General features: G+C 48.2%; 1 protein-coding gene and 1 long non-coding RNA gene across 3 annotated transcripts in view; one reads left to right on the top strand and one right to left on the bottom strand.

Annotated features, from left to right (window-relative positions):
• The window catches only part of LOC142907312 (uncharacterized), a 105878-nt gene that overhangs the window by 92415 nt on the left and 253 nt on the right, over window positions 1-13210 (bottom strand). The window lies entirely within an intron of this gene.
• The window catches only part of LOC116958442 (carboxypeptidase D-like), a 68031-nt gene continuing 61635 nt past the window's right edge, over window positions 6815-13210 (top strand). Inside the window, exons 1-3 of one of the 2 annotated variants that reach the window (XM_076056645.1) lie at window positions 6815-8854; window positions 10443-10615; window positions 13107-13191. In XM_076056645.1, coding sequence (XP_075912760.1) covers window positions 10449-10615; window positions 13107-13191 — 252 coding nt within the window. In that variant the 5' untranslated portion in view covers window positions 6815-8854; window positions 10443-10448. The remainder of the gene's footprint in view (window positions 8855-10442; window positions 10616-13106; window positions 13192-13210) is intronic. The other variant, XM_076056644.1, reaches the window with a different exon arrangement.

The raw sequence follows: 13210 nt of genomic DNA, 5'->3' as shown, positions 1-13210 counted from the left end.
ATGATGACGACGCTGATGAGATGCTGATCATGACGACGACGATGATCATGATGACGACGACGACGCTGACGACGATGCCGACGCTGACGACGGCGGCGGTGTTGTCACGTCAGGCCGAGCGCAGGAGGAGCCTCACTCTCCGGTGACCCAGGCCGCCGTGAGGCGGTGGCTTCGTGAGCGAAACTTCGTGCTGTCGGGTAACGCGGCCTCACTCACAGCGACAGACAAACACAACACAACACAAACAACAACAACAACAACAACGGAAACTCCTCTTTAAATGCATCTCATCTTTGGCGTAAGCAAAGACCTTGATGTCTGCGTCTCAAGCAGAAAACCTCTCTACACTATACACTACTACACTACAGTGTACACTACACTATACACTACTACACTACAGTATACACTACACTATACACTACTACACTACAGTGTACACTACACTATACACTACTACACTCTCTCTCTCTCGAGGGGTGTGGTGGGGTGGTTACTTTCAGACCGGGTTGGCAAGTGCAGTGTACACTACACTATACACTACTACACTACAGTGTACACTACACTATACACTACTACACTACAGTGTACACTACACTATACACTACTACACTACAGTGTACACTACACTATACACTACTACACTACAGTGTACACTACACTATACACTACTACACTACAGTGTACACTACACTATACACTACTACACTACAGTGTACACTACACTATACACTACTACACTACAGTGGACACTACACTATACACTACTACACTCTCTCTCTCTCGAGGGGTGTGGTGGGGTGGTTACTTTCAGACCGGGTTGGCAAGTGCAGTGTACACTACACTATACACTACTACACTACAGTGTACACTACACTATACACTACTACACTACAGTGTACACTACACTTTACACTACTACACTACAGTGTACACTACACTATACACTACTACACGACAGTGTACACTACACTATACACTACTACACTACAGTGTACACTACACTATACACTACTACACTACAGTGTACACTACACTATACACTACTACACTACAGTGTACACTACACTATACACTACTACACTACAGTGTACACTACACTATACACTACTACACTACAGTGTACACTACACTATACACTACTACACTACAGTGTACACTACACTATACACTACTACACTACAGTGGACACTACACTATACACTACTACACTCTCTCTCTCTCGAGGGGTGTGGTGGGGTGGTTACTTTCAGACCGGGTTGGCAAGTGCAGTGTACACTACACTATACACTACTACACTACAGTGTACACTACACTATACACTACTACACTACAGTGTACACTACACTTTACACTACTACACTACAGTGTACACTACACTATACACTACTACACGACAGTGTACACTACACTATACACTACTACACTACAGTGTACACTACACTATACACTACTACACTACAGTGTACACTACACTATACACTACTACACTACAGTGTACACTACACTATACACTACTACACTACAGTGTAGACTACACTATACACTACTACACTATACACTACAGTGTACACTACACTATACACTACTACACTATACACTACAGTGTACACTACACTATACACTACTACACTCTCTCTCTCGAGGGGTGGGGTGGGGTGGTTACTTTCAGACCGGGTTGGCAAGTGCAGTGTACACTACACTATACACTAGTACACTATACACGACTACACTATACACTACTACACTACAGTGTACACTACACTATACACTACTCCACGACAGTGTACACTACACTTTACACTACTACACTATACACTAGTACACTACAATTTACACTACTACACTACAGTGTACACTACACTTTACACTACTACACTATACACTACACACTGTAGTCTATAGTGTAGTGTACACTACACTATACACTACTACACTATACACTACTACACTATACACTACTACACTACAGTGTAGTAGTGTAGTAGTGTTCTCTACACTATACACTACTACACTATACATGACACACTGTAGTGTAGTAGTGTATAGTGTAGTAGTGTATAGTGTAGTGTACACTACACTATACACTACACACTGTAGTGTAGTAGTGTATAGTGTAGTAGTGTATAGTGTAGTGTACACTACACTATACACTACACACTGTAGTGTAGTAATGTATAGTGTAGTAGTGTATAGTGTAGTGTACACTACACTATACACTACACACTGTAGTGTAGTAGTGTATAGTGTAGTAGTGTATAGTGTACACTACACACTACTACACTATACTGCACTATACACTACTACATTTTAGTACACTACATACAGTGTGTAGTTTACTATAGTGTAGTGTACACTAGTGTACACTACACTACACTATACACTACTACGCTGTAGAACACTATACACTACAGTGTATAATGTAGTGTATAGAAGTGTATTGGTGTAGTGTATAGTGTAGTGTAGTGAATAGTAGTGTATAGTGTAGTGTATAGTCATGTTGTGTATAGTGTAGTGTTTTGTGTAGTGTATAGTGTAGTGTAGTGAATAGTAGTGTAGTGTTTTGTGTCGTGTATAGTAGTGTATAGTGTAGTGTATAGTCATGTTGTGTATAGTGTATAGTGTAGTGTAGTGAATAGTAGTGTAGTGTATTGTGTAGTGTATAGTAGTGTAGTGTATAGTGTAGTGTTTTGTATAGTGTAGTGTAGTGAATAGTAGTGTATAGTAGTGTAGTGTATAGTGTAGTGTATATTCGTGTAGTGTATAGTGTAGTGTTTTGTGTAGTGTATAGTGTAGTGTAGTGAATAGTAGTGTAGTGTTTTGTGTGGTGTATAGTAGTGTAGTGTATAGTGTAGTGTGTAGTGTAGTGTATAGTAGTGTAGTGTTTTGTGTATAGTAGTGTAGTGTATAGTGTAGTGTATAGTAGTGTAGTGTATAGTGTAGTGTATAGTGCAGTGTATAATGTAGAATATGCCTATTCGTCACTAGTACAGCACACCGGCTGTGATTTGGAGAACCAAGCCACAAGTTTTAGAATCTGAGTACCCGGTGCGATGTGCAGTAAACTTGGCACCACCCCCACCACCACCAACACCACCATGCAACCACCACTCCCACCATCCACACCACCACCACTCCCACCATCCACACCACCACCCAAACCACAACCCCCTCCTTTGTTTACCATCACCACCACCACCCACCACGACCCACCACCATGCAACCACCACCCCCACCACCACCACCCCCTTTGCTTACCAACACCACCACCAACACCACCTTCACCACCCCCACCAACACCCCCTTTGCTTACCAACACCACTAACACCACCATCACCACCCCCCCTTTGCCCACCACCACCCCCACCACCACCACCACCCCCCACCCACACCCCCACCAACACCCCCTTTGCTTACCAACACCACCACCAACACCACCACCCACCACGACCCACCACCACCCCCTTTGCTTACCAACACCACTAACACCACCAACACCACCCCCACCAACACCCCCTTTGCTTACCAACACCACTAACACCACCAACACCACCACCCACCACGACCCACCAACACCCCCTTTGCTTACCAACACCACCACCACCACCACCACCACCCACCACGACCCACCACCACCCCCTTTGCTTACCAACACCACTAACACCACCAACACCACCATCACCACCCCCCCTTTGCCCACCACCACCCTCACCCCCACCCACACCCCCCACCACCACCCCCACCCCCCCCACCCCCACCCCCACCACCACCCCCACCCCAGGCTACCTGCACAGTGGCACGTTGGCAGCGAAGTTCCCGCTGGACGAGGCCGCCGTGGACGCGGCGACGTTCCGGGCCCTGGCCCGGACGTTCTCCGGGCGCCAGGCGGCCGCCTCGAGGAGCAGGGGGAGGGGCACCCCGCGGGGGGGGTGCCCCTCCCCCAACGGGACGCGGGGGGACAGCACGCGGGGTGAGGGGGGTGGCAGTGTACTGTATGAGTAGTGTGTACTGTGTGTAGTGTGTACTGTATGTAGTGTGTACTGTATGTACAGTGTGTAGTGTGTACTGTGTGTGTGTACTGTGTGTAGTGTACTGTGTGTGTGTACTGTATGGTGTGTACTGAGTGTGTACTGTGTGTGTACTGTGTGTGTACTGTGTGTAGTGTACTGTGTGTACTGTGTGTAGTGTACTGTGTACTGTGTGTAGTGTACTGTGTAGTGTGTAGTGTACTGTGTGTACTGTGTGTACTGTATGTAGTGTGTACTGTGTACTGTGTGTACTGTGTAGTGTGTGTAGTGTACTGTGTGTGTACTGTGTGTAGTGTGTGTAGTGTACTGTGTGTACTGTGTGTAGTGTGTGTAGTGTACTGTGTGTGTACTGTGTGTAGTGTGTACTGTGTACTGTGTGTGTACTGTGTGTAGTGTGTACTGTGTGTGTAGTGTACTGTGTGTACTGTGTGTAGTGTGTGTAGTGTACTGTGTGTGTACTGTGTACTGTGTGTGTACTGTGTGTAGTGTGTACTGTGTGTGTAGTGTACTGTGTGTAGTGTGTGTAGTGTACTGTGTGTGTACAGTGTACTGTGTGTGTACTGTGTACTGTGTGTGTACTGTGTGTAGTGTGTACTGTGTGTGTAGTGTACTGTGTGTACTGTGTGTAGTGTGTGTAGTGTACTGTGTGTGTACTGTGTACTGTGTGTGTAGTGTGTACTGTGTGTGTAGTGTACTGTGTGTACTGTGTGTAGTGTGTGTAGTGTACTGTGTGTGTACTGTGTGTGTACTGTGTGTACTGTGTGTGTGTACTGTGTGTGTAGTGTACTGTGTACTGTGTGTGTACTGTGTGTAGTGTACTGTGTACTGTGTGTGTACTGTGTGTAGTGTACTGTGTGTACTGTGTGTGTACTGTGTGTGTGTACTGTGTGTACTGTGTGTACTGTGTGTGTGTACTGTGTGTGTGTACTGTGTGTGTACTGTGTGTGTGTACTGTGTGTGTGTACTGTGTGTACTGTGTGTGTACTGTGTGTACTGTGTGTGTACTCTGTGTGTGTGTACTGTGTGTGTACTGTGTGTGTACTGTGTGTGTACTGTGTGTACTGTGTGTGTACTGTGTGTACTGTGTGTACTGTGTGTACTGTGTGTGTACTCTGTGTGTACTGTGTGTACTGTGTGTGTACTCTGTGTGTGTACTGTGTGTGTGTACTGTGTGTACTGTGTGTGTACTCTGTGTGTGTGTACTGTGTGTACTGTGTGTGTACTCTGTGTGTGTGTACTGTGTGTACTCTGTACTGTGTGTACTGTGTGTGCTGTGTGTGTGCTGTGTGTGTACTGTGTGTGTGTGTACTGTGTGTGTGTGTACTGTGTGTGTGTGTGTACTGTGTGTGTGTGTACTGTGTGTGTGTACTGTGTGTGTGTACTGTGTGTACTGTGTGTGTGTACTGTGTGTACTGTGTGTGTGTACTGTGTGTACTGTGTGTGTACTGTGTGTGTACTGTGTGTGTGTGTACTGTGTGTGTGTACTCTGTGTGTGTGTACTGTGTGTGTGTGTACTGTGTGTGTACTGTGTGTGTGTACTGTGTGTGTACTGTGTGTGTGTACTGTGTGTGTACTGTGTGTACTGTGTGTGTACTGTGTGTGTACTGTGTGTGTACTGTGTGTACTTTGTGTGTGTACTGTGTACTGTGTGTGTGTACTGTGTGTGTACTGTGTGTGTGTACTGTGTGTACTGTGTGTGTACTGTGTGTGTGTACTGTGTGTACTGTGTGTGTGTACTGTGTGTGTACTGTGTGTACTGTGTGTGTGTACTGTGTGTGTACTGTGTGTGTGTACTGTGTGTGTGTGTGTACTGTGTGTGTACTGTGTGTGTACTGTGTGTGTGTACTGTGTGTGTACTGTGTGTGTGTACTCTGTGTGTGTACTGTGTGTGTGTACTCTGTGTGTGTACTGTGTGTGTGTACTGTGTGTGTACTGTGTGTGTACTGTGTGTAGTGTACTGTGTGTGTACTGTGTGTGTGTGTACTGTGTGTAGTGTACTCTGTGTGTACTGTGTGTGTGTACTGTGTGTGTACTGTGTGTGTGTACTGTGTGTGTGTGTGTACTGTGTGTGTACTGTGTGTGTACTGTGTGTGTGTACTGTGTGTGTGTACTGTGTGTGTGTACTGTGTGTGTACTGTGTGTGTACTGTGTGTAGTGTACTGTGTGTGTACTGTGTGTGTGTGTGTGTACTGTGTGTAGTGTACTCTGTGTGTACTGTGTGTGTGTACTGTGTGTACTGTGTGTGTACTACAGGCGGCGTGCGGGGTGACAGCTCCTTGTGCGAGGGTTGTGGCTGCGTTGAGCTGAGCCTGCAGCTGTCCTGCTGCTGGTTCCCGCAGGCCTCGGCCCTGTACTGTGTGTACTGTGTGTGTGTACTGTGTGTGTACTGTGTGTGTACTGTGTGTGTACTGTGTGTACTGTGTGTGTACTGTGTGTACTGTGTGTGTGTACTGTGTGTGTACTGTGTGTGTGTACTGTGTGTGTACTACAGGCGGCGTGCTGGGCGACAGCTCTGTGTGGGATGGGGGTAGCTGCGTTGAGCTGAGCCTGCAGCTGTCCTGCTGCTGGTTCCCTCAGGCCTCGGCCCTGTACTGTGTGTACTGTGTGTGTACTGTGTGTACTGTGTGTACTGTGTGTGTACTGTGTGTGTGTACTGTGTGTGTACTGTGTGTACTGTGTGTGTACTGTGTGTACTGTGTGTGTGTACTACAGGCGGCGTGCTGGGCGACAGCTCCGTGTGGGATGGGGGTAGCTGCGTTGAGCTGAGCCTGCAGCTGTCCTGCTGCAGGTTCCCTCAGGCCTCGGCCCTGTACTGTGTGTACTGTGTGTGTACTGTGTGTACTGTGTGTACTGTGTGTGTACTGTGTGTGTGTACTGTGTGTGTACTGTGTGTACTGTGTGTGTACTGTGTGTACTGTGTGTGTGTGCTACAGGCGGCGTGCTGGGCGACAGCTCCGTGTGGGATGGGGGTAGCTGCGTTGAGCTGAGCCTGCAGCTGTCCTGCTGCAGGTTCCCGCCGGCCTCGGCCCTGTACTGTGTACTGTGTGTGTACTGTGTGTGTGTACTGTGTACTGTGTGTACTGTGTGTGTGTACTGTGTACTGTGTGTGTGTACTGTGTGTGTGTGTACTGTGTGTGTGTGTGTACTGTGTGTGTGTACTGTGTGTGTACTGTGTGTCTGTGTGTGTACTGTGTGTACTGTGTGTGTGTACTGTGTGTACTGTGTGTGTGTACTGTGTGTGTACTGTGTGTGTGTACTGTGTGTGTACTACAGGCGGCGTGCTGGGCGACAGCTCTGTGTGGGATGGGGGTAGCTGCGTTGAGCTGAGCCTGCAGCTGTCCTGCTGCAGGTTCCCTCAGGCCTCGGCCCTGTACTGTGTGTACTGTGTGTGTACTGTGTGTACTGTGTGTACTGTGTGTGTACTGTGTGTACTGTGTGTGTGTACTGTGTGTACTGTGTGTGTGTACTGTGTGTGTACTGTGTGTGTGTACTGTGTGTGTACTACAGGCGGCGTGCTGGGCGACAGCTCTGTGTGGGATGGGGGTAGCTGCGTTGAGCTGAGCCTGCAGCTGTCCTGCTGCAGGTTCCCTCAGGCCTCGGCCCTGTACTGTGTGTACTGTGTGTGTACTGTGTGTACTGTGTGTGTACTGTGTGTACTGTGTGTGTGTACTGTGTGTACTGTGTGTGTGTACTGTGTGTGTACTGTGTGTGTGTACTGTGTGTGTACTACAGGCGGCGTGCTGGGCGACAGCTCTGTGTGGGATGGGGGTAGCTGCGTTGAGCTGAGCCTGCAGCTGTCCTGCTGCAGGTTCCCTCAGGCCTCGGCCCTGTACTGTGTGTACTGTGTGTGTACTGTGTGTACTGTGTGTACTGTGTGTGTACTGTGTGTACTGTGTGTGTGTACTGTGTGTACTGTGTGTGTGTACTGTGTGTGTACTACAGGCGGCGTGCTGGGCGACAGCTCTGTGTGGAATGGGGGTAGCTGCGTTGAGCTGAGCCTGCAGCTGTCCTGCTGCAGGTTCCCGCCGGCCTCGGCCCTGTACTGTGTACTGTACTGTGTGTGTGTGTACTGTGTACTGTGTGTGTACTGTGTGTGTGTACTGTGTGTGTGTGTACTGTGTGTGTGTACTGTGTGTGTGTGTACTGTGTGTGTGTACTGTGTGTGTGTGTACTGTGTGTGTGTACTGTGTGTGTGTACTGTGTGTGTACTGTGTGTGTGTACTGTGTGTGTACTGTGTGTACTTTGTGTGTGTACTACAGGCGGCGTGCTGGGCGACAGCTCTGTGTGGGATGGGGGTAGCTGCGTTGAGCTGAGCCTGCAGCTGTCCTGCTGCAGGTTCCCTCAGGCCTCGGCCCTGTACTGTGTGTACTGTGTGTGTACTGTGTGTACTGTGTGTACTGTGTGTGTACTGTGTGTACTGTGTGTGTGTACTGTGTGTACTGTGTGTGTGTACTGTGTGTGTACTACAGGCGGCGTGCTGGGCGACAGCTCCGTGTGGGATGGGGGTAGCTGCGTTGAGCTGAGCCTGCAGCTGTCCTGCTGCAGGTTCCCTCAGGCCTCGGCCCTGTACTGTGTGTACTGTGTGTGTACTGTGTGTACTGTGTGTACTGTGTGTGTACTGTGTGTACTGTGTGTGTGTACTGTGTGTACTGTGTGTGTGTACTGTGTGTGTACTACAGGCGGCGTGCTGGGCGACAGCTCTGTGTGGGATGGGGGTAGCTGCGTTGAGCTGAGCCTGCAGCTGTCCTGCTGCAGGTTCCCTCCGGCCTCGGCCCTGCGCGGCCTCTGGGACGTGAACAGGGAGCCGCTAATTGCGTTCCTCGAGCAGGTGAGGCAAAGCTCCCCCAGGTAGCCTCTAGCAGGGCCGTAGGGGCAAGTGCTGTCAGTAGCACCACCTATGACACACACACACACAGGCAAAGCTCCCCCAGGTAGCCTCTAGCAGGGCTGTAGGGGCAAGTGCTGCTAGTAGCGAGTAGCACCACCTATGATACACACAGAGACAAAGCTCCCCCAGGTAGCCTCTAGCAGGGCCGTAGGGGCAAGTGCTGTCAGTAGCACCACCTATGATACACACACAGGCAAAGCTCCCCCAGGTAGCCTCTAGCAGGGCTGTAGGGGCAAGTGCTGTCAGTAGCTAGTAGCAGCACGTATGATGCAGACACAGACAAAGCTCCCCCAGGTAGCCTCTAGCAGGGCTGTAGGGGCAAGTGCTGTCAGCTAGTAGCACCACCTATGATGCACACACAGACAAAGCTCCCCCAGGTAGCCTCTAGCAGGCTGTAGGGGCAAGTGCTGCTAGTAGCGAGTAGCACCACCTATGATACACACACACAGACAAAGCTCCCCCAGGTAGCCTCTAGCAGGGCCGTAGGGGCAAGTGCTGTCAGTAGCACCACCTATGATGCACACACACAGACAAAGCTCCCCCAGGTAGCCTCTAGCAGGGCCGTAGGGGCAAGTGCTGTCAGTAGCACCACCTATGATGCACACACACAGACAAATCTCCCCCAGGTAGCCTCTAGCAGGGCCGTAGGGGCAAGTGCTGCTAGTAGCGAGTAGCACCGCCTATGATACACACACAGGCAAAGCTCCCCCAGGTAGCCTCTAGCAAGGCCGTAGGGGCAAGTGCTGTCAGTTGCACCGCCTATGATACACACACAGACAAAGCTGCCCCAGGTAGCCTCTAGCAGGGCTGTAGGGGAAAGTGCTGTTAGTAGCACCACCTATGATACACACACAGACAAAGCTCCCCCAGGTAGCCTCTAGCAGGGCCGTAGGGGCAAGTGCTGTCAGTAGCACCACCTATGATGCACACACACAGACAAATCTCCCCCAGGTAGCCTCTAGCAGGGCTGTAGGGGCAAGTGCTGCTAGTAGCGAATAGCACCGCCTATGATACACACACAGACAAAGCTCCCGCAGGTAGCCTCTAGCAGGGCTGTAGGGGCAAGTGCTGTGAGTAGTGTAGTGTTTAGTGTAGTGTATAGTGTGTAGTGTAGTGTAAAGTTTTGTGTATAGTAGTGTATAGTGTAGTGTATAGTGTAGTGTATAGTGTAGTGTGTAGTGTAATGTGTAGTGTATAGTGTGTAGTGTAGAGTGTAGTGTATCGTGTAGTGTGTAGTGTATAGTGTAGTGTATAGTGTAGTGTATAGTATAGTGTATAGTGTAGTGTATAGTGTAGTGTATAGTGTGTAGTGTATAGTGTAGTGTGTAGCACCACCTATGATGCACACACACAGACAAAGCCCTTCCCTCACACCCCTCCCCCCACACCCCCTCCCCCCACTACCCCCTCCCCCCACTACCCCCTCCCCCCACTACCCCCTCCCCCCACTACCCCCTCCCCCCACACCCCCCCTCCCCCCACTACCCCCTCCCCCCACACCCCCCCTCCCCCCCCACCACCCCCGTAGGCCCACATGGGTGTGAGGGGCTTCGTGAGGGGTGCCGGTGCCAAATCCTCGGCACTGCCGGGTGCCACCGTCGCCGTGTCTGGCGCCAGGCTGACGGTGAGAACCTGCCGCTACGGTGACTATCACCGCCTGCTGGTGCCCGGCACCTACAGCCTCACCGCTTCCTCGCCGGGGTGAGCGCTGGGATGTACACTGCACTATACACTACACTATACACTATACACTACAGTATACACTACACTACACTATACACTACACTATACTATACACTACACTATACACTATACTATACACTATACACTACAGTATACACTACACTATACAATACACTATACACTATACTATACACTACAGTATACACTACACTATACACTACACTATAGACTACATTATACACTACACTATACTATACACTACACTATACACTATACTATACACTATACACTACACTATACACTACACTACACTATACACTACACTATACTATACACTACACTATACTATACACTATACTACACACTATACTACACACTATACTATACACTACACTATACACTACACTATACACTACACTATAGACTACATTATACACTACACTATACTATACACTACACTATACACTACACTATACACTACACTATACTATACACTACACTACACACTACACTACACACTACACTATACACTACACTATACACTATGCACTACACTACACACTACACTACACACTACACTATACACTACACTATACTATACACTACACTATACACTACACACTACACTATACACTACACTATACACTACACTATACACTACACTACACACTACACTACACTATACACTACACTACACACTACACTATACACTACACACTACACTATACACTACACTATTCATTACACTATACACTACACTACACTATGTACTACACTATGCACTACACTATACAGTGCACTATACACTACTCTATACACTACACTATACACTATTCACTATACTATACATTACACTATACACTACACTATACACTACACTATACACTATGCACTACACTATACACTACACTATACACTACACTTCACTATGCACTACACTATGCACTACACTTACACTACACTATGCACTACACTATACACTACACTATACACTATGCACTAGACAATGCACTACACTATACACTACACTACTACACTATACACTACACTACATACTACACTATACACTGCACTACACTATACACTACACTAGACTATACTATGCACTACACTACTACACTCCTATACACTACACTATACACTACACTATACACTACACTATACACTACACTACACACTACACTACACACTATACGCTACACTATATGCTACACTACACTACACACTATACACTACACTATACACTACACTATACACTACACACTACACGACACACTACACTACACTATACACTACTATACACTACACTTTACACTACACTACACACTATACACTACACTATACACTGTACTACTAGCAGCACTTGCCCCTACAGCCCTGCTAGAGGCTACCTGGGGCAGCTTTGTCTGTGTGTGTATCATAGGTGGTGCTACTCGCCACTAGCAGCACTATACAATACACTATACACTACACTATACACTACACTATACACTACACTATACACTACAGTATACACTATTCACTACACTATACACTACACTACTAGCAGCACTTGCCCCTACAGCCCTGCTAGAGGCTACCTGGGGAAGCTTTGTCTCTGTGTGTATCATAGGTGGTGCTACTCGCCACTAGCAGCACTATACACTACACTATACACTACACTATACACTACACTACTAGCAGCACTTGCCGCTACAGCCCTGCTAGAGGCTACCTGGGGGAGCTTTGTCTGTGTGTGTATCATAGGTGGTGCTACTCGCCACTAGCAGCACTATACACTACACTATACACTACACTATACACTATACACTACACTATACACTACATTATACACTATTCACTACACTATACACTACACTATTAGCAGCACTTGCCCCTTCAGCCCTGCTAGAGGCTACCTGGGGGATCTTTGTCTGTGTGTGTACATCATAGGTGGTGCTACTCGCCACTAGCAGCACTATACACTACACTATACACTACACTATACACTACACTATACACTATTCACTATACACTACACTATTCACTACACACTATACACTACACTATACACTACACTATACCCTACACTATACACTACACTATACACTATTCACTACACACTATACACTACACTATACACTACACTACTAGCAGCACTTGCCCCTACAGCCCTGCTAGAGGCTACCTGGGGGAGCTTTGTCTGTGTGTGCGTCATAGGTGGTGCTACTCGCCACTAGCAGCACTATACACTACACTATACACTACACTATACACTACACTATACACTACACTACTAGCAGCACTTGCCCCTACAGCCCTGCTAGAGGCTACCTGGGGGAGCTTTGTCTGTGTGTGCGTCATAGGTGGTGCTACTCGCCACTAGCAGCACTACACACTACACTATACACTACACTATTCACTACACTATACACTACACTATACACTACACTATACACTACACTACTAGCAGCACTTGCCCCTACGGCCCTGCTAGAGGCTACCTGGGGGATCTTTGTCTTTGCCACAGGTACCGCCCTCACACGGAGCGTGGCGTTGTTGTCACCGATGGCTTCACCACAATCCTCGACTTCTACTTGCAGCCCCTGGCCGAGGTGAGGATGGCGTGTGTGT

Source organism: Petromyzon marinus, chromosome 77 (genome assembly GCF_048934315.1).
Source record: "Petromyzon marinus isolate PM22_M1 ecotype Great Lakes invasive population chromosome 77, UKy_Petmar_22M1.pri1.0, whole genome shotgun sequence".
Classification (NCBI taxonomy): domain Eukaryota; kingdom Metazoa; phylum Chordata; class Hyperoartia; order Petromyzontiformes; family Petromyzontidae; genus Petromyzon; species Petromyzon marinus.
The sequence above is the reverse complement of the archived record's forward strand: the minus strand, read 5'-3'. Positions and strand labels throughout refer to the sequence as shown.